The sequence below is a fragment of the Sarcophilus harrisii genome, chromosome 1, assembly GCF_902635505.1.
Source record: "Sarcophilus harrisii chromosome 1, mSarHar1.11, whole genome shotgun sequence".
Taxonomy (NCBI): Eukaryota; Metazoa; Chordata; class Mammalia; order Dasyuromorphia; family Dasyuridae; genus Sarcophilus; species Sarcophilus harrisii.
Window position 1 is genome coordinate 701,073,618 of NC_045426.1, and position 22,138 is coordinate 701,095,755.

The 22,138-nt window shown below is 47.0% G+C and overlaps 1 protein-coding gene across 2 annotated transcripts in view; it reads right to left on the reverse strand.

Annotated features, from left to right (window-relative positions):
* Positions 1-2,294: 2,294 nt before the first annotated feature.
* TRPV4 (transient receptor potential cation channel subfamily V member 4) overlaps positions 2,295-22,138 on the reverse strand; it is a 53,031-nt gene continuing 33,187 nt past the window's right edge. For both annotated transcript variants that reach the window (XM_031948788.1, XM_031948787.1), the window contains 14 exons: positions 18,833-19,005; positions 17,805-17,957; positions 15,975-16,115; positions 15,573-15,871; positions 13,858-14,037; positions 12,633-12,791; positions 12,091-12,183; positions 10,860-10,933; positions 9,848-10,013; positions 8,953-9,019; positions 7,982-8,298; positions 6,204-6,331; positions 4,539-4,660; positions 2,295-3,499 (listed from right to left, as the gene is read on the reverse strand). In XM_031948788.1, the coding sequence (XP_031804648.1) occupies positions 3,342-3,499; positions 4,539-4,660; positions 6,204-6,331; positions 7,982-8,298; positions 8,953-9,019; positions 9,848-10,013; positions 10,860-10,933; positions 12,091-12,183; positions 12,633-12,791; positions 13,858-14,037; positions 15,573-15,871; positions 15,975-16,115; positions 17,805-17,957; positions 18,833-19,005 (2,230 nt within the window). In that variant the 3' untranslated portion in view covers positions 2,295-3,341. The remainder of the gene's footprint in view (positions 3,500-4,538; positions 4,661-6,203; positions 6,332-7,981; positions 8,299-8,952; positions 9,020-9,847; positions 10,014-10,859; positions 10,934-12,090; positions 12,184-12,632; positions 12,792-13,857; positions 14,038-15,572; positions 15,872-15,974; positions 16,116-17,804; positions 17,958-18,832; positions 19,006-22,138) is intronic.

The following is a 22,138-nucleotide window of genomic DNA, read 5'->3' on the forward strand; positions in this document are numbered from 1 at the left end:
AGAGGTCTGTATACAATGTTTGTAAATCTGACCAAGACCTTTGATGCTGTCAGTCATGAGAATTTATGGAAAATTATGTCAAAATTTCGTTGCCCAGGAAAGTTCATCCATATCAGTTTCACAACGGCATGCTTGCCCAGGTTCTGGACCATAGACGATATTCACCAACAGAGTGAACAAAGGCTGTGCTCGCTCCCATGCTTTTTAGCACACTTTCGTCAACATGTCAAATGACTTTGATGGGGACGGACATGGCATCAGGGTCAGCTACCACACTAATGACCAGTTCTCCAGCTTGAAAAGGCTACAAGCCAAAACTAAAGTGGTTTTTTGTTTGCAGATGATTGTGCACTCAACGCAACCTCCGAGGCTGAGAGGCAACAAAATATGGATCAATTTTGGCCTAATTATTAACACTGAGAAAACCTAGGTTCTCCATCAGCTAGAACCAACCATGCATCTGTGGAACCATCAGTTATGGCAAATGGAGGAGTTCTGAATGCTATGGATAAGTTCACTCACCTTGGCAGTACGCTTTCCCAAGATAATGCGGTTGACACGTTTCCAGAGCTCACTCAGTGTTTGGGAGACTCCAAAGGAAAGTGTGGGAGAGGAGAGGTAATAGACTGACGATTAAACCAAAGGTCTACAGAACTGTCGTGTGGACTTCATTATTGTATACCTATGAAACCTGGACAGTGTACCAGTGCCATGTCAAGAAACTGAATGACTTCCCTTTGAACTGTTTTAGGAAGATTCTGAACATCACCCAGCAGGAGAAGACACCAGACATGGAGATCTTTCTCAGACTAAACTGCCAAGAACTCAAACTACCGCAGGGAGCACAACTCCACTGGGCTGGCCATGTTGTTCATGTAAACTTACCTGAAAGACGAGTTTATAGAGAACTGACACTGGGCAACCACTCACAAGATGGTCAAAAAAGATGATACAAGGACACTCTCAAGGTTTCAAACCTGAAAAGTTCTCCATGAATAAAATGAAATGTATACAAAGTAACAGCAAGGATACAAAGACACTCTTAAGGTCTCTCAAAACACTAGAATTGAAAAACCTGGAAAGTTCTCCATGAATAAAGTGAAACATACTGTATACAAAGTAATACCAATGATCTACAATGAACAGCGTAAATTACTTTGTTATTCTCAGTAGTACAATCATTTACAACTACTCTGAAGGATTTAAATGGTGAAAAATCTTATCCCTACCCAGAGAAGGAACTGATCGAGTTTGAAGACAGATCAAAGGGTTTTCCATTTCTCTATCTTTCTCTTTATTTTTGACTTAGTTTTTCTTGAGGGTTTTTATTTTCATTAGGGTGGGAGATCTATGTTTTCTTTCACAACTTGACTTTTAAGGAAACATTTTACGTGACTTCCACATGTAATTTCTTAATTGTGGGTGGGGATAAGGGAGAGAACCCAGAACTCATAAATCTTAAAAACAAATGAAAAAATTGTTTTGATGTTACAAAAGAAAAATATTAAATAAAAAAATTTAATTTAATTTTTAAAATTTTTTGTAAAGAACACTGGAATCCACATCATGGGACATGGGAGACATTGGCACAGGACCATCCAGCATGATGTGCCTTCTTCACAGGTGTTATGTTCTATGAGCAAAGCAGAACTGAAGTAGCTCAAAAGAAACACAGAGGGTGAAAATGTAGAGAATCCACCCTAAAAGCTCACAGACTATTTGGGTCTGACCTGAGCATTCTAAGTTCGTATTGGCTTGATCATCCCCAGTGGGACACACTGTAACTTGACTCGAATAACATAGTGATATTATTTTGATCCTCTCCGAGAACGAAGGACCACAACCAGCCAGCTCCCATTCACCCCTTCCATTGTCTCATTTACCATCCTCATCCACGTCACCATTATCCAAATTCCCGTGTCAGTCTCCAACATCATATCCCAGTTCCCACTCCCATTCTTATTCCCATCACCACCATTACAATCATTCCAGTTGTAATCCCCATTTCTACCATCCATCATCCCATTTTCAATCCCCATTATCTCAGTTCTCATCCCAAGACTACTCCCCATCATATTTCCATCTCCATTTCATCATCACAGTTATCATCTTCATCCCCATCACTTTATCTCATCTTCTGCCTTTAATCTCAGTTCCCATCCTCATTCCATCCCCTCCAGTTTCCATTTCTTTTATCCTAGCTCCCCATCCCCATCCCACCCACATGATCCCCCTTACCAATCATCCCTACTACTATTACCCCAACCCCTGTATCACCACCATCATGACCACCATTACCAACATCATAAACTAATATTTATTGAGTACCTGCTCACATTGTCCATCCACCAACCAGAACATACAGAGGACACAGTCCTTGCCCCCTGAAGTTCCCTGGCTCTTAAGCAAAGCCATCGGCTGTGTCCGTACCATGTTGGCAAGTGGACATTGGGACATGGGATTGGTAAAAGTAGGACCAGGCTGGGCTCTGGAGCTGGCAAGACCTCCACGGAGGTCACAGCTCCTTTGCCCTCTAGCCACAAACTTCCTTCCTGAGCTAGAAAAGAGCAAATAAATAGACTTGAGAGTCTGACCAAGGTCAGGGCAGGGGTGGGAAGTGCCTCCCTGTAGATGACTCGGGGACAGAGTGCCCCTTCTCCATTGGCCACAACATACTGACCAGTAGAACTCCATGGGAGTGAGAGGAGGCTGAGGATGGGCTCTTCCAGGGCCAAAGGGGCTGGGACCTCTGCTGAAAACCATTTGCCTTCTTTTCCTTGCCTGACCTTCCCCGTTGTGCTTAATGTGAATATGGGTCAGGGTTCATAAGTGAACAAGAAAGGGTCATGGGCTCAGAGGGTTTAAACAGCTGCAAGATCATCCAGTTCACCTCTAACCTGAGAATGGGAAGTGATTTGGCCAATGTCACACAGAAAGTACCAGAGCCAGGAGGCAACCTCAGATTCTCCAGTTCCGGCTCTCTCCATCGTACCAGACCAACGTGGTCTGACCTTCCACACGGTTCGGCCAGAGATACCATTCGACACTCTCAGTGCCCTCTAATGCATGACATTGCTGGACCTCTCTTTGTCCAGACCTCTCTGGAGTCAGGGCCAGGAAACTAAGAAGCCCTCGTGGAAGATTCCCTTGGAAATGCTGGTGAACCTTGGGCCAGCACCAAGAGGGTGCCGAGAGGCAGATTACCCAGGGAAGAGCTAGGGCCAGGCAGGAGCCAGCAGGTCAGACTTGTGGCAAGGAAGCCCTCTGTCCTTTCCATGCCAACCGGCCACAGCGAGTGCTTGAGTTCCTGGCTGGGCCCTCCCCGAGGCTCCCAGACCCCACTAGATTGGGGCATCTTCTGACCTCCAGTTATGAGGGTAGCTCTGTCTCTGAGTAGGGGCAGCAGATGTGCCCAGATGGTCCAATGGCACCACCACATCCTCCGAGTGGGCATTCTTGTTCAGCTCAACAACTCGGGGCACCACCGTGGACCAACGATCTGAAGGAAGAACACACACAGAGACAAGGCTCACTGGAATGGGGAGAAGAACAGATCTCTCCAAAAAGGAAAATGCAGGGATCTGCCCTTGGGGGATCAGGGAAGAAGGGGGGAAAAAGCTGGACCAGATGCCAGAGGGAGCAGTCATTGGCTCCCAGACTCACCGAATGTTAGAAGGACACCGAATGTAAATTTAAGAGCACAGAATGTGAGAATCCTGAACTTGGAATATCAGAGTTAGAGGAATCTTAAAGCTTAGAATGTTCGAATAGCTAGAAAAGCCTTCAGAGTATGAAGTGTTAGAGCATATGACATAGAATATAAGAGCTACATGGTACCTTAGAACATAGAATGTCAAGGCTTAGAATTGAGAAGGTGAAAAAATGTCAGGGCTGGGAGGGGCCTTAGAGCAGGAGATGTCAGAGCTGGAAGGAAGCTGAGAAGTAAGAATGATAGGTCCTGGTGATCCTCTATCCTGGGGGTTCCCCCCATTTTTGTCCCAGACTCCTTTTGCCAAGTCTGATGAAGCTTATGTCCCTCTTCTCAGCATAATGTTTTTAAATGTATAAAAATATAAATGTATAAAACAGATTACAGAGAATTAGTCAGGGAAAATAATGCAGTAAATTTCTTCCCATCCAACTTGGATGGGAGCAGGTACTCAATAAATATTAGTTTATGATGTTGGTAATGTTGGTGATGATGGTGGCGATACAGGGGTTGGGATAATAGTAGTAGGGATGATTGGGAAGGAGGATCACATGGGTGGGATGGGGATGAGGAGCTAGGATAAAGGAAATAGAAACTGGAGGTGATGGAATGAGGATGGATCTGAGATGAAATGCCTATCCGTGAACTACTCAGGTGAAGGTCTGTGCACCCCAGGTTAAGAACCCCAGATCTGATCCCTCGTCAGTGGAAGAGGGAAAACCAGAACTGCAGAGAGCAGAACATTTAGGCAGAAGAAGCCCCCCCATCTCCTTCTCTCCCTCCCCACCCTCGTCTCCCCTCCATCTCCTCCTGATTCCCCTCTCCTCACCCCGGCGGAGGCGGCCCATGGTGTGCGAGAAGCCATAGTACTGATAGGTCTCATTCTTGCCTGGATCCTCATTAATAATTCCCAGATTTTGGTTCCAATGAGACCAGTTCACTTCATCAACCCTAGGAGGACAAAACAGAATGAAAGAGTGGGCACCTGCTTGTCTCCCCACCCTTCGTGTCCATCCAAAAGCCACTTGGTCCCTCCCTGGGGCCAATACCCAATGCCGACGATTCTTCCAAAGATCCTATTGAAGTGAATTCTGAAACTCTCCCGAATCCATCACTCTCCCGAATCTGTTCCTTATTTATCCCTCCCAATTTTACCTTTTCATTTTGCCTGTAACCTCTTCTCTTAAATAAAGGGACCTTTTGACGTCTGTGTCAATTTGTCCCACTCGATTTGTCAAGATTTGTCTGACCTCATCACTATTAAACAGCATTTCAAGGTGAGTAAAGCTCTTTACAAAAAATATCTCATTTGATCCTCACAATAGGAGGGAAGGTGGGCTATTATCAGCTTCATTTTACAGAGGAGGAAACTAAGGCAAACAGTGAAATGACTTGCTGAGAGTTATACAGCTGTATTTGAATCCGGGCCTTTCTGACTCCAGGTGGATATTCTATCCACTGCACCACCAACCTGCCCCCAATAATGAAGGTTTATTGATTGCTTATTGATTGACTGAAGAAGGTCTCAATGGAATGGGAGAGACCACATACAAACAATTATATGGAAACCAGATCCATGCGGTAGCTAATTTGGGGACAGTCCGAGGGCAGCCACTGGAATTGAGGGGGAAATACAAGTGAGGAAGAAAGGCTTCTCTTGAAGTGGAGCATACGTTGTCAAACATAACTGACACATTGTTGTAATTTGTAATAAACTACACTAACGATCAGGTGTGGCCTGCTAGGTGGCACCATAGTGGATAGACTCAGAAAGTCCTGAGATCAAATCCAGCCTCAGTCACAAACATTTACTAGCTGAGTGATCTTCAGACAAGTCATTTCACTCTGTTTGCCTCAGTTTCCTCATTCATAAAATGAACTAGAGAAGGCAAAGGCAAACCACACCGGTATCTCTGCCAAGAAAACTCCAAAGGAATACCTGAAGGATGATACAATTCAACTGAACAAAAAAAATCCCCTCAATTCTCAAGATAGTATAAGTCTCCCTATGTCATTCAACAGATCCAACAATTCAGTAAGCATGTAGTAAGTACCTGCTGTATGCATGTTCTCCTAGAGGAATAAGAGAAAAGGGTCAAAGACAACTGGCTGCCCAAGCGCATAGTAGGCACTTAACAAACATTCATCGACTGATTCAGAGGAAGTTACTTGAGCTGCACAGTCTAACATGGGATGAGTTTTGAGAGTCAGAAGGGACAAATTTATGAAGTTCCAGACCTTTTTTGGAGACTAGCTGGGTTGACAAGAAAGGACTCCATCCGTTATGTAGACTTTTTATGCTGTAGGGAAGGTAGATCCTTGGGGATAGAGGGGCAGGAAGGAGAGCAAGCTCACTCTTCTCTCCAGTAGGAAGCAGAAATGGATAGAAAGCATCACGGCAGAGCATCATGGTGACTCAGCCCACGGATGTGCAATGCAGATTTTCCCAGGCTCCCCCTAGGCTGCCCTGGCAGCAGAGGAGTAGAGCAGTTACCTGAAACACCACCTCCGGTCTGGTGTGCCATCCGAGCTCTTGCCCACAGTGACCATCTCCCCAGAGCGGAAGGCCTTCCTCACAAACACCGGGAAAGAACGCTCAATGTCCAAGATGGTGGTGGCCCACTTTGAAGTGAAGAGGAAGGAGAAGAAACAAAAGGAACCATCAGGTCATTGCTGGATGGGAGCATCCTTATTGTCCTGGCTTTAATATGTGTAGTTAAACCAGCCCTCCATCCGTCAGCTCCACTTGGAAGAAACAAATCAAGGCCAGAAAGAAATGAAAGTGAGGTCCCATAAGCCATCCACACACGCTGGTTGGTCCCAATGAGCAAGAACCATAAGATTTATGGCTATATGAGCCTTTAACCAAGAGAATGGTGACCTCAGAAGACCTTTAGTACAGAACCAGAATGTCAGAGCTAGAAGGAGCCTCAGAAAACAGAACAGTGAAGCCCTTAGAACACAGAAATATACATTTGGAAAGAACGTTAGGACATAGAATGTAGAATGCAAGAGCTGGAGGGAACCTTAGCATAAAGAGCTTAGAAAGTTAGAGCTTAAAGAGACTCTAAAACACAGAATAGCAGATGGCCTAGATTACAGATACTGAATGTTAGAACTGAAAGGGATCCTAGAACATAAGTCAGATCTAGAAAAGGCTTCAGAACATAGGATAGGATGTCAGAATTGAAAAAGACCTTGGAGACCATTTGGTCCAAACTTCTCATTTTACAAACTAGGAAAATGAAGCCTAGAGAAAATTGAGTCACCCCAGTGAGGTCTTCTGCCTTCAAATAAGAGGCCTCTTTCCACAGCATCAGGATGGAAGTCATTAGAACTCACAGAATGGTATTGGGTTTTGTCAAGAGTTAGGGGTTCCTAATCTAACAGGAGAAACACCTAAATACACTGGGCCAGCTGATCAGTTTGGAAGAGGATACTTGCAGAGAGTATTGAGGGAAGGATGGTTGTCTGGGAGCAAAAGATATGACAGCTATCACAATCCACACTTCCATCTTCCACAGTGCTTCTAGCTGAGGAAGATCTTTCCATAGAACATAGGCCAGAGAATGGGAGAGGTGAAATGTTCTAAAGAACATTGACCAGAGAATGGGAAAGTTAAAGACTCACCAAATGTTAGTTAAAGATTCCTTAAAACATAAACCAGAGAATGGGAGAGCTGAAAACTACTTAGAACGTAAACCATAAAATGGGAAAGCTAGAAGACTTACAATATAAACCAGAGAATGGGAGAGCTGAAACCTCCTTAGAACATACACCAGAGAATGGGAGAGTGAAGACTCTTTAGAACAGAACAGAGAATGAGAGAGTTTTAGACTTCTTAGAATATAGACCAGAAAGTGAGAGAGCTGAAGACTCCTTAAAACATAGAATGGAGAATGAGAGTTGTAGACTCCTTAAAACAAAGACCACAGAATAAGAGAGCTCTTAAAAACTCCTTAATGGCTGAGATGGTTCCAGAGCCCAGTTCTCCAGAACCCTAGGTTCCCCTGAAACATCCCCTTAGAGACATCCTTTCCACCTCTAAATCATATTTCTCTCTTTCCTTTCCTGGGCTCAGGGCAGTGTCCCAGGCACTCCCCAGATCCAGATCTTCAGATAACCCAAAACCTGTCTCCCAAAACTTTTAGGATCCATCTTTCCTAACTCCCAGGTTCCAGATCTCCTCAAGCCCAGAACTTCAGACTCTTCAGGCCCCAATCCCCTGACCCCCCCAAATCCCAAGACTTGAGCTCCACTAGTTCTCCCCACCTGGAGCTTCCAGATGTGCTTGCTCTCCTTGGACACCTGGCCCACTGTCTCCCCCATGAGCGCAATCAACATGTTCAGCAGTAACACAAAGGTAAGGATGATATAAGTGACCAGCAGGATGATGAAGACCACGGGGTACTTGGCGCTGCTCAGCATCTCCAGATCCCCCATGCCAATGGTCAGCTTGAAGAGGTCCAGGAGGAAGGTGCTGAAGGTGTGACTGTCCCGGCAGGACGGGTAGCTGAGGACCGTGCAGTTGGATTGTGCCTCGTCACAGATGGCACTGCTGGGGCACGGATTCAGCAGTGAGACCAGAGCTGAGGGAACAATGAGCAAGAATCAGTGACTAAGGCTCCATCAGAGCTTCTGGATCATTCCCAAGGGTCTCTGGAGCTCCCAAATACCCACAATTCCCAAGAAGGGAATGGAGAGACCTCAGCCCTGGGCTCCTAACTAAAATTCTCGAGCCAGTCAAGAGAATAATTTCACTGGGTAGCCCATATAACTGGATAGCACTGACTTAAAGGGCACAGATTTAGAACTGGAACGGCCCTTAGAGTTCATTTCATTCAGTCCCAACATTATTGCACAAAGGGCTTGGAATCAAGAAGTCTGAGACATTTGCCGTGTGATCTTAGCAAGTCACTGAATTTCAGTTTCCCCATCAATAAAATGAAGAAATTAAGGCTCAAGGTCCCTTATCTCTAAATTTATGATACCATGACATCCAGATTACAGATTAAAAATCATTCTACAGATGGGGAAACTGAGTCATAGCAGAGTTAAATGATTTGCCCAGGGTCACACAGACAGTAAACGGGCAAAGCCAGGATTTGAAAACAGGTCCTCTGATTCTAAATTTAGCGCCAAATTCACCACACCAACTGGCAGATGAGCCAGTCCACAAAGAATTCCCTTGGACTCCATGTGGTTCCCATCCTCCAAATCACAGCTGGCAACCCAGACCTTACCTGAAGCATAGCCAATCATGAAGAGGAGATAGACCAGCAGGAAACGGAAAAGGTCTTTGAACAGGATCTGGAGCCGGGATATGAAGAGAAAAAAAGAAGCCTTAAAATTTGTCTCCCTCTCCCCCACTTGTGCTCTCTCTCACACTGCCCCATTCAATGAGTTAACCAGTGATGGCTAATAAGAACTACACTTCTTATTATCAGCCTCACTTGAGGATTGGGGAAACTGAGGCTCATGCAAGCTAATGTGTTCAGGGCCTCATAGATAGGAGGAGAATGGATTATCTGAGGAAGGATTCAAACCCACACTTTCCAAGCTCCCCAATGAATGTTCTAGGCACTCCCCCTCTCCTCCATCGATGTGAATTCTAAATGAGTTTGTGAACTCTCAACTAGCTTGTTCTCAGGAATTGCTAAAAACAAACCCATCCAGTTCTCATAATCACTAACAATCAGGTCAGTTTTCCTAGTCTGTCTAGTTAAAATGGAAAGATGTGGAGCTGGAGATCTCAATCATTCCCCAAAGTGAGTTCTCCAATCTCTGAGACTGTCTGGATTAGCATATCTTTAGATAATTAAACTCTTCCCTGGTTCCTCCCCTTATTCCCCAAATCCCTCCCCTGAGATTTTAAAAGTCATTCCCTCTCAAAAGCAAGTGGCTTAACCACTGTGCTTATATGCTTCTCTTGGTCATATTTACTTAAGTCCATGAATATTTCATGTATTAAATAGCAAACCTTTATAACTTGTAACTTGCTTCAAATCGAATTGAACCATTCATTACTCTATGTTACTATTTTTATAATATTCTTTCACAATCGTGCTCTCCCGAATCTACTTCATATTTTAATCTGCCATTATCACCTCCACATGGCTACTCTAGGTCCCAGCTCACCTTCTGGATCATGATGCTATAGGTCCCTGTCAGTTTCAACCCCCGAGTGAAGTAGAGGGCATTCATCCAACCCAGGACCAGGGCGAAGACCATCACTGCCAGGTAGGCTTCAATGCCTGCCAGGTACAATGCAGCGGAGACAATCACCAGCACCGAATAAATAAAGCTGGGGGGAAATTGAAGGGAAGGGGATTATAAGAAGGACCTGGATGAAGACCACTGTGAGCTTGTCCCTGGGACATGTTCCGATTCAAAGAAATAGATCACTCCTCTTATGGGGAAACTGAGGCTCAGAGAAGGGAATTTACTTGCCTAGAGTCGCAGAGCTAGCCAATGGCAAAGGTGGAGTTTGCACTCAGCTCCTTTGCCCAAGTCTAAGGTACCAACCTATATATATCTGTGGCTATCTGGGCAATGGAGGATCAAGTTATAACTCAAGTGAAACTCTGATTACAGCTCCTTTCTTCCCTTTAAGGGATTAGCCATACTCCCAAATGTTCCCTTCTTGTTCACCAGAATGCAAATCTAGCTTCCAATTTCTCGTGAAATCAGAAGACAGTAGGGTAGCCTGAATAGGAGGCATCCATGACTTTACAGAAGTCATAACAGCTGCTATTCCTATGGGAGCAGCTAGGTGGTACCATAGTGAATAAAGAACTGACCCTCAAAAGTTCTACATTCTATTGGTGGAGGCAACAAGTCAATATAACCACTGTATGGGGAACCGATAGTCAGAAGGAGAGTCTCAGGATCCTGCAAGATCCAACACAAAGCATCCTCTGTGCTTCTGTTTCTTTTTGTCTTGATATCCCCGATTCCCTGCAAAAAGTAGCATTATTTGGATTGAATTGGATCAGAGGACAATGTATTTTATCTGTACTTCATCCTAATTCTTTGGAAATTGGACATGGTGATTCTCTGCCAACCAGAATATTGGATTAAGCAGTGTTCCCCATCTGTGTTGGAAAATAGAGATCATTATACTCCCAAGGATGTCCATCCTGAAACTTACTAGAGCAACTGGAAGGAACCATCAATGAATAAAGAATTCACCCCTGGACACTTCTTCATGAAGAGGTCTTTGATCTGTGGAAGGGAATCAAAGTCAGTTAGTCAATAACAAGATTTATTAACATGTGACAAACACTTACTAGTTGTATGACCTTGGGTAAGTCCCTTAACCCTGTTTGCCCCAGTCTCCTCATCTGTAAAATGCAGAGAAGGAAATGGCAAACCACTCCAGTACTTTCATCAAGAAAAGCCCAAATGGGGTAATGAAGAGTCAGACATAATTGAACAATAACAAATGTGTCAGGCATTGTGCTAAGTGCCAGGGTCTTAGAAGAAACTTCCAGGTCCACAAAGTCCAACCTCCTCATTTTTTTAGATGAGATAAGTGAAACCCACCAAGATTAAGAGCAGTTGAGATTCCCAGAGTCACATAGTGAGGATTTAAGGTGGGACTAGAAGCCAGATCTTTCTGAATGTAAATCCAATGTTTTATCAATTATACCATGTTCAATAATAGATGGGGAAAAGGTAGAAGAAAAAGTAAAAGAGTTGGAAAAGAGGAAAATGACAGAATTTCAGAACCTGAAGGGATCTCAGGGCCATCTAGTCCACGCTATACCTGAATATTTCCTCTGCAACATTCTGGACAACTGGTCGACCACTTATAGTTGGGAAACCCATTATATTTTGCAAAATCTCATAATGGACAGAACTTCACGGTTAACCCATACCTGAAAAATAGTCCCTCCTCCCTAAAATATTCCAACAAAAGATCATCTAGCTTTTGTCAGAAGACCTCTAAAGGGGTCTTATATTTCTGGAGACAGACAATTCTTCCATACAGTTCTTGTTAGTAGTCAACTCTCCCTATATCCAGCCTAGATATGCCTTTTCACTAGCTCTTGGGTCAAGCAGAGCAAAGCTGGCCCTTCTTCAATGTGACAGTCTTACTCCCTTAAGAAAAAGAAGAATGAGGAAAAGAAGAAGGAAAATAGGAGAAAAAAGAAATGGATAGAAGGGAGAGAGGAAAAGAAGGGGAGGAGGAGGGAAAGAGAAAGAAGAAAAGGAAAGGAGAGGGAAAGGGAGTGTGGGAGATGAAAGAGAAAATATAAAGGAGGATGAGAAAGAGGACAAGGAACAGGATAGGGAGAAGATGAAAGGAGGAGAAGAAATATGGAGAAAGGAGGAGTTGAGGAGAGAAGATGAAGGAGGAGAGTGAACTTTGTACTCACACTTGAGAGAAAGAATATGACTCCGGTGGAAAGGGTGATGATCTCTCCGGCAAGCCGCAGGTGGTCCCCAGTTGTATGGTATGGATATGGGGGCTGGGGAGAACAGGAGAAAGGCAGACCTATCATCAGACAGCTGCCCCAGCAGTCTAGCCTTCCCTAGAAGTATTGATGTTCCCATGGCCTCTGAAGTTCCTTCCATTATTCCAATTCTCCTTTGCTTGTTCCCTTGCTACTTAATAGTTTGGGCTACCCCAGGCTGGTTTTTTGGGCAGGACCGAGGCTAGTTTTAAAAGACCAGAGGTTTAATCCAAATGACAGTGGCCTCTTCCAATATCAATGGCATCTAACAGGACTAGTTGGTCAGCAGGACTAGTTGACCAACAGAACTGGTTGGCCAATAGGACTGGTTGATCAACAGGACTGGTTGGCCATAGGACTTGGTTCACTAACAGGACTAGTTGGCCAATAGGACTTGGTTGGCCAACAAGACTTGGCTGGCCAACAGGTTCCCAGCCCTACCCTGGGGTAGCCTCTGAACTCACAGTGCCCTCCAGGGGCTGATGGTAAGCAGTGAGGGTAAAGATAATCATGGCACACAGATAAGAGACAACACTGATGTAGAAGGAAACGGCTCCAAACTTTCGCCATTTGTCCCGAAGCAGCTCGTTGATTGGTTCCACAGCCAGCATCTCGTGGCGGTTCTGGGGAGATGAGGATGGAAAGAGAATCAGGGAAAGGCTGAGGCCCTGAGCCATCCCCATTTCCCAGAATGGGAATGAGGCTGGGTATAACATTCTTGGGCTTCTTGAGACCCAGGGACCTTCCCGACCTGATAGGCCCTTTCTGCTCTTCTGACCCCTTCCCTAAAGTTCTCCAGAGATCTAGTTTGGGACAAGAAAAAATTCTACACTCTCTCATCCGGCCTTCAAGGCCCCACTTCAATGGTCTTTGAGTCCTCTCTCCTACACGTACCAGACACTCCAGCCAAACTGGTCTTCTCAATGGCACACTACACTACTTCAGATCTTCCCATCTCCATTCCTGTGCTAATCTAACCCCCAACTCTGTAATATCCACTACTTTCCTTCTCTTTTCCCTCTCTTGATACTTTCCAGACCAAACTAAAGTTCCCCTTTTTCCATGAGTCAGAAATACCTCCTCCCTCAATTAATCAAGAAGCATCTATTAAGCTCCTCCTATATGCCAGATGTTGTTCTCAGTGCTAGAGATACAAGGAAAAGCAAAACAATCTCTACCTTCAAAGGGTTTACTATTTCCTCCCCACACAATTACTCCTTTTTTTATTTATTTGTTTGTTTATTTTTAACACATATTGCTTTATGAATCATGTTAGGAAAGAAAAATCAGAACAAAAGGGAAAAAATCATGGGAGAAGAAAAAAAGAGGTGAACATAGCATGTGTTGATTTACATTCAATTTCCCTAGATTTTTTCCTGGATGCAGATGGCATTTGCTATCCAAAGTCTATTGGGATTGCTATGGAAAGGGGTTTACTTTCTAACGAGCCAAGTCCTGCCTAAGACACTTTCTGATCCTTGCTTCAGGTATCAGAGCTGAAGGCCAGAGGGCCCTTCTGGGGGTTTGGGCCTCAGAATTTAGGGACTCTCTCACCCCTCATCTTATGCTACAGTGTGAGGATGGGCAGGAGAAAGGACTTAATGTCTCAGAGCTAGGTCAGGCTTTGAACCTTGGATCCCCATAGCCCTCCATCCCCAGCCTCAGCCCCCGGGGCCAGCAGAGCCTCACCTCAATCTTGCTGTTGTATACGAGGATCTCCAGAACCGACGACTCCTCCCCACAGGTATCCAGCGAGGACAGGTCGTAGAGAGATGAGTATACAGGTCCGTACGCCCAGTCCTTGAACTTGCGGGAGAGATGTCGCGCATCCTCGTCCGTCACCTCCCGGCGGATGATGTGCTGGAAAATCTGGGAGGGGACGGAGGGGGGGGGGGAGATGCTGCCATCTGTGTGGGCACGAGCTGGGTGGATTGTGCAGCTACCACGGGTCACCGGATCCCCCACAATCCCCCACACAAGACACCCACATGCACCACTTCTAGTTCTTATTATGGCAAGGTTATTTCAATGCTGTCAGAGCCTCCTGGTGTTATTGATATTAGCTTAAAGTGGTAGAGCATTTAAATACTTCAAATAATACCAATATTATCATGGAATGTCAGAACTTGGAGGGGTCTTAGAACAGGGGATGTCAGAGCTGGGAGGGGGCTCAGAACACAGACATATATAAAATGTCAGATGGAGAAAAGATCTCAGCACACATATACCTTCCCACTGAGATTTCATGGACCCTACATTCTAACTCTGAGGCTGATGGGATTCCTGGTTTATGAGCAGCTCACTTCCTCACTATGAGCCTCAGTTTCCTTATCTGTAAAAATGGCCTCGAAGTCCCTTCCAGCTCTAACCCTACAATCCTATAGGACACCCCTGTGATTTCCCAAGCTAAAATTCCCCTCCCTGGCCGTCACACCCTCATACGTGTTGTTTTCCACTATCAGAAAGTAAGTTCCCCAAGGGGAGGGACTCGTCTCACTTTTGTGTTATATCCTCAACATTTAGCAGTGTTGGACACGTCGTGTGTGATAAATGCTTCATTCATTCATTCATTCATTCATTCACTCTTCCATCCATTGCTGGCAGTTTAAGGGAAAAGATTTACATCCTTTTGTAAAGTTCATCAGGTTGACTTTTGGGAACAACTCAGAATGCCAGGAAGAGCCAGCAGGTGGCAGCATCGAACAGACACAGTAGTATAATTCTACATAAAGCTAATTCTAGAGATAAATGTATCATCACATATGAACTGCTGAAAGAGTTGGGGTAAGACTCAGTTACAGAGAGAGGGGAGCACATGAATTTTCAGAGCTGGGAGGGGGCTTAGAACAGAGGATGTCAGAGGGAGGGGGCTGAGAACAGGGGATGTCAGGACTGGGAGGGGGCTGAGAACAGGGGATGTCATTTGGACTCAGGTCTTCTTGACTTCTGGCTCAGTCCTCTCCCCACTGCACCAGCCAGCAACTATGTGACCTGGTCTTTTGGGTTCTCTATATCTTATGCTCACATCTCTCTCATTTCTGAGTTTTCCTCCCCCCCTTACCCACGAGCCGTCCTCTGTGACAAGGACTAAGAACATGTACATATACATCTGTACTGCATATATGAGCACACATGCATGTGTGTATATGTGTATCTCCCTATTCCTGCAGACGAGATATGTACCATGTGCACAAATTACTGTCATTTAATTGGCCCTACTCTGCGCTCTGAGCGGCGAGTCAAAGCCGCGTGCTGGGGAGGGCTTCTGCCCCGGGTTTGTGTGGGTGCCGACCCAAGAAAGTCGGGAACATGTGGGGGTGACTGTGCAGGGGGCCCCGGGCCAACGCCCGTAAGCCCTTCTGCAAACTTCAGAGCCTTCCGCAGCTGCCCCCGCGCCCACTCACCCCGATCTTGCCCGTCTTGGCGGCCATCATCAGGGGCGAAAGGCCGTCGTTATTGGCCACAGCCTCCAGGTTGCTCTCGGAGAAGAGCTTGGCGCACTTAATGAGTAAGAGGTCGTACATCTTGGTGACGAACTTGGTGTTCTCCCGGGTGTTGTCGGCGATGGCCACCAGGGCATGCAGCACCGTGTTGCCCCGAGAGTCCTGGCGCCTCATGTCCGCCTTCTTGTGAGGGTTCTCGGTCAGGTAGTTCACGATGTGGGGCTGGTTGGTGCAGGCAGCCAGGGACAAAGGCAGCTCACCTGGGGGTGGGGGGACGCTCTGGTTTGTGTGTGTGAGGAGGGCTGAGCTTCCCTCCTGCGCTTCCACTCTCCCGACTCTTCCCCAACCGCACCCCTGCCTTACCAAAGTAGAAGTAGCCCCCCTCGTCTTTGGGCTGGAAAAAGCGCCCACGAGCTTGGGCGTGGACGTCGGCCCCCTGGGCCACCAGGAGTTCCACATAGTGTTTGCAGCGGCGTTCAATGGCGATGTGCAGGGCGGTCTGACCTGGGGGCAAGGGGGATGTCACTGAGAGCCTGAGATTCAGCAGCCTCTCTTCTTCCCCTCGGTCCCCACCCCCACAGCAGGAGGCCACAGACCCCAGGAGTGACCCTATGGGTCAAGTTCAATCTCCCGCCCAATGCAGGAATCCTCCGCAGGGTAACCCAGGGGCACATGGCCACCCAGACCTGGCCGGAATCCCTCCGCTCATGGGAAACCTGAATACCTTCCAACTGGTTTTATCTATATCTATCTATCTATACTCACGTGTGTGTGTGTGTGTGTGTGTGTGTGTGTGTGTGTGTGTGTGTATGCATTGTGTATGTATGTGGGTATATGACTCCATAAACATACTGGTTAATTTTGCTGAACTACTTCTTCCCCTTTTTTTCAGTCTCTGTTCTTGTATGATTCATTGGGAAAAGGAGTGGAAAATAGAGTAACCCAGTGGCACGTGGCCATCCAGCCTTGCCTGAACCCCTCCGCTCATGGGAAACTCATTACTCTGAAAAACCTCCGACTGTTTCTATCCATCCATCCATCCATCCAATTATCTACCTACCTACCTATCTATCTACATACATACATGTGTATGTATGTATGTATGTCTACAGGTGTGTATATATACATGCATAAGGTATATACTGGTTAAACATACTGGTTAATTTTGCTGAACCACTTCTTCCCTTTTTTTTTCAGTCTTTATTATAATGTATGATTCATTAAGAAAAGGAGTGGAAAATATACGCAAAAAAATAATAACATAATAGACAAAAAACCAGCCATTTTTAATAAGTCCGATATATAGGACTGCAGTCTGCCTGTCTGCACCATTAATCCACCTATTCATTTGAGCACTAGCAAGCATTAAGTATGCATCAGGCGCTGTCCTGGGTACTGGGAGGTCTATATTTCCCATTCTCTTCCAGATCCCCTACTCTTACCACTTGGAAACATGGTCCTACAGGTTAATGTGATGCAAGGGGATCCCACGAGCAGGCTGGGGAAGGGTCCTGGCCTCTACCTCTTCGGCATAAGGTCCCGAGGCACAAGCCCTGAAGACAGCCCAGTGGCTGTGGTACCGGATGAGTTCCCTTCACCCACATTGTAGCAGCAGAGATTTGGGTCTAGATGGGACCTTAGAAGTAGGTATTCCTCATCTAGACCCCTCAGCTAACAGATGTGGAAACCGAGTCCCCAAGGTGAGTAAGCAGCTGATCCAGGATTGAAACAAAGGCCTTTGGATCACAAAACACACCTGTAACTTTCTAGACCCGAGTACCCTGGGATTCACCCTGGCCAGGGACCACTACTCCCTTATATCTAAATGGTCTCCCGCTATTGAAATATAACCTTCTCAGAGATAAGCTCTGTCTCTGCTTTTCTATTTGTGTCTTCATCACTTAGCATCCTACTTGGCACAAAGTATTTAATTTCTTAACTAAAGAATTTTTAATGTTTTTAATTAATTCATGCATTCATGCCCTCATTCATTCCTACAAATCCTTGCTGCCTCTTTGAATTGGATTCACTTTCTCTGCTCTTTCAACCTATTCCTTTCTCCTCCTTTGGAATCCACTAAGGGCAGAGAGCTTAGTTTCACGGTGGCCCAGAAAATCTGGGGTGATAAACGATCAAGAGAAGTGGAGGGCTGGTCCCGGGCCCTCCCTCCCTATCCGGCCCAAGGCTCCCTACCTCGATAGTAGACGTCTCGGAAGGGCGAGTTAATGAACTCCCTCATGTTCCCGGTGCGCTCTGCGATGTCCAGGAGCACCGGGATGGTGTCATTGCGTCCACCGCTCAGGTTCAGCAGGGCCTTCGGCAGACACGTCTTTCCCGTGGAAGGTTCTACAAAGGCAGACGGGACCGAGGCAAGCCGTGAGCCGGTGTCCGGAGGTTCCAGAGCCAGCGGGGAGAGGAGCAGCGTGGTAGAACAAAATAAACCCTGCTGAGGAAGGGGAGGGGAAAAGGGGGGAGCACCTGGAATCGGAGTCTAGCTCTGTCCCTCATCGGCTGTAGGTCCTTCAGCAGGACAATCCAGCTCTCTGAGCCTCATCCAGGCAACCTCATCAAGGGGTGCCGCGTGTTTTGCAAATACAGGGTATTAATCAGCAGGGAGCCATGGAAAGAGCTCCAATTGGGAAGTTGAGATCCCTGAGATCTAGTTCACCGATACAAAGAGATCTCCACAATCCCAACCTAAATAAGAAATCCTATTGGAAATCCAACTTCAGCATAAGAGCTCTAGGGAGCTCCACCACTTTCTGGGACATCCCAGTCTACTTTGGGGCAACTCATTCTGGGAATGTATGTGTGTGTGTGTGTGATTGTGTGTGTGTACATGTGTGTGTATGTGTGTCATACACATACACACACACACACACACACACACACACACATACACACAGAGTCCTGACAGCAAACCCAAATCTGCCTTTTTGCAATGGCACTCACTGGTTGTTCCTGGCTCTGCTCTCAGGGGGTCAAGCTGAGTCTCAGTTTCTAAGGAGTGTGGGCAATCTCAGTTATTATTAGACTGGGGGAAGTGGGGGACAGGGAGCCCCCCCCAAAAAAAAAGGTTAGAGAGGGGAAGAGAGAAGTGAAGGTGCAACCTGGGAAAGCAGGAAAGCCCAGCTAGCATCACAGAAGGAAGAGCACCAGCAGCCCGGAGCTGCGGGTGCATCACCCCCGTCCTCGTCATGAAGCCCCTTCCCACAGCTCACCACGAAACTCCTCATCTGTCAGGCGCTTCTTGTGGGTGAGCAGGAAGGAGAGAAGTCCGTCCAGGTCGGCAGTGGAGCCTCGGGACACGATGTCAAAAAGAATGGGCCGGTTGAAGACTTTGAGGATGGGGGGTGGATCAGGAGCTGGGGCTTTGGGGTTCTGGGGCTCCTTCCTACAAAGGAAAAATGGAGGATTTCCTGAGCCGCGTGGAGGACGTCAGCCGGGTCTCACGGCTCCCACACACAGAGACTCCACTGTTTTTGGCTTCCACATCAAGAGGTCTGTGCAGGATGGACTAAGGGAACAGCCAGAGGGGAAGGAATGGGAGACACAACGGGGAAGGAGAGAAAAACAGGAGATCGAAAGGGGGAGAAAGGCAGGGCGGGGTGAGAGAGACAAAGATGGAGGCAGGGAGAGATGGACCAAGGCTGATAGATAAAAAGAAAAAGAGAAAGGGAGAGGGAGAAAAAGAGGGAGAAGGAGGGAGGGGGAGAGAAAGAAACAGCACTGAAAGACAGGAGATAGAGAGCTAGAGAGACAGACCTAAGGAAGTCAGCAGCCATCATATGGAGTTAGGAAACCCAGATTTTTCCACTATTTGTTAACTGTGGCAGCAGGGACAACGCAGTGTACCTCTCTAAGCCTCAGTTTCTTTATCTGTAAAGTGGAAAGAAATACACATACTATCACAAGCCAGGATCAGTATCACTGAAAGGAAGGAAGAAGGGAGACACAGTCAGGGAACCTGGCACAAGGTTTGAGTTCAGAAATCCCAGCTCTGTGGAACCCTGGACAAATCACTTTCCTTTTTGCACTTCAGCTTCTTTCTTGGACTAATTGTCTGCTGAAGTCTCTTCCCAATGTAGGATTATGATTATCTTATAGAAAGCACAAGATAGAGAAAAGAGAATCAGACAGGAAGACCTAGACTAAGAACTGGGAAAGAAGAAGGGAAGGAAGGAGGGAGGGAAGGGAGGGAAGGAATGAGGGAGGGAAGGAAGGAAGGAAGGAAGGAAGGAAGGAAGGAAGGAAGGAAGGAGGGAGAGAGGAAGGAAAGGAAGGAGGGAAGGAAGGAGGGAGGGTGGGAAGGAAAGAGGGAAGAAAGGAAGGAAAGAAGGAGGGAGGGAGGAAGAAAGGAAGGAAGGGAAAAAACTTGGTTCCTGCAGTAAGAAAGAACAGAGGACAGAGAGGGGAAATAGAGCTAGAGATAATTGTTATAATGATGGAAGTGTATATAACACTTTATGTTATAATGGCAAAAATGGCCCATTTTCTCATTTGGTAAAATGTAAGCTCTGTGAGGGCAGAGATGACCTCCTTTTTGTCTCTGTGTCTCACCATGCCAATATGCAGTAGGTGCTTAATAAGTGCTTATTGCTTGGTTGGATCTGTTAGAGGCTGCAAGCATTATTGCCTCCATTTTTACAGGTGAGGAAATGCCCAGGAAGGAAGAGATGTTAGATCCAAGGCTAGGCGCAGTCATCCATGACTACCCAGCCTCCTCAGGGACAAAGCAAGCGAGGCTGGCTGTGGGGGCCCGACATTACTCCTACACACAGAGACACACATACCCACATGCTTACACACATGCACAGAAACATACAAACACAGATAATCTACATGCATATAATGCATATTGATACATATATACAAATGCACACATAAATACATAAAGACAATGCATGTAAACACACACACATGAAAGCACACATAAGTGCATCTCTACAAAGCGAATATCCACATACATGTAAACACACATACATACATAAAACATGTCTGTACTCAGCAATACGCACATACAGACCCTCCCAGAATGAGGAACAGCAGCTGGTCCCAAGTGGGAAGACGGGGTGTCCTTCTCCCACACGGGACCCCCCCATATGCAGCCCCTCGCCCGCTCCCCAGCCCACGCCCCACTGAAGCTGAGAGTGGAACTAGCAGGACCAGCCCTGAGCCACCTGGGGTTGGTTCCCAGAACGAGGTCAGGCAGAGCCGGCCCCAAACTGACACAAGGCTGGCCTGGCCACTGGACCCCGGAGCAAAGACCAGCGCGTTAGGAGCCAGAAGAGAGGGGCTCGAGCTTCAGCTTCACTCCCACCTGGCTCTCTGGGCCTCAGTTTCCCCATCTTCCAAATGAGAAACTTGACTCCCCAAAGTGTCCCCCAGCTGCCGACCCAGTGGCGAAGGCCGGGCCTGCTCCCAGCCCCCAAACCTCAGACTTGGGGTCCTGAGGTCATTTTAAGAGGCAGCCCTTTGCTGCCTCCTTCCCCAACCCCCAGAGTAGCGGGAGCCAGTGTCTGCCCCGCCCCCACTTCTCCCCTCCCCGGGGGCCCCCCCAGCCTGAAGCCAGTGGCCCCTAGCCCAGGGAGCATTCCTGGAGAGCAGCGAAGCAAGCTCCTGAGTGTGTGTGTGTGGGAGGGGGGGAAGGGGGGTAGCCTAAGCACTAAGCCGGCCCTTCTGCACCGAGTCGGCCCCCAGCCTACCAAGGAGGAGAAGCCAGGACACTGAGGGAGAGAAGGGTCCCAGGATGCAAAGCGCCATGCAAGCCTCCATGTAAATGACATGCAAACCGTATGCAAATACATGCAGAATGTGGGGCCCCCGAACTGCATCAATTATTTCTGTGTCAACATAAATGAGTCTCATGGGATGGAGAGATCCCAGACTGGGGAGTCAGGACCCCTGGACTCTGAGCCAGCTTTGTGACTGCCCTGCAACTTAACCTTGGTCAAGGCCCCCTCTCCAAGACTAAGCTTTTCAGTTTAGGTTTTTTCTTGCACATTTTTAAATTTTTAATTTCTAAAATAAAAGGATTAGACTAATACAAGTCCACACTGATTTACTCCTTTAGTTAAAACTTACCTGATCTGAAGTCTTTCCCAGCCCTGACATCCCCTATTCTAAGGCCCCTCCCAGCCCTGACACCCCCTGTTCTAAGGCCCCTCCCAGCCCTGACACCCCCTGTTCTAAGCCCCCTCCCAGCCCTGACACCCCCTGTTCTAAGCCCCTCCCAGCCCTGACATCCCCTGTTCTAAGGCCCCTCCCAGCCCTGACACCCCCTGTTCTAAGGCCCCTCCCAGCCCTGACATCCCCTGTTCTAAGTCCCCTCCCAGCCCTCACATCCCCTATTCTAAGGCCCCTCCCAGCCCTGATACCCCCTGTTCTAAGCCTCTCCCAGCCGTGACATCCCCTGTTCTAAGCCCCCTCCCAACCCTGATACTCCCCATTCTATGTCCTAAAGGCCCCTCTGGCTCTGCAGGCCCAGAAGCCTTTGGCAAGCTGCCAGCCTCAGAGAGGAGCGGAGG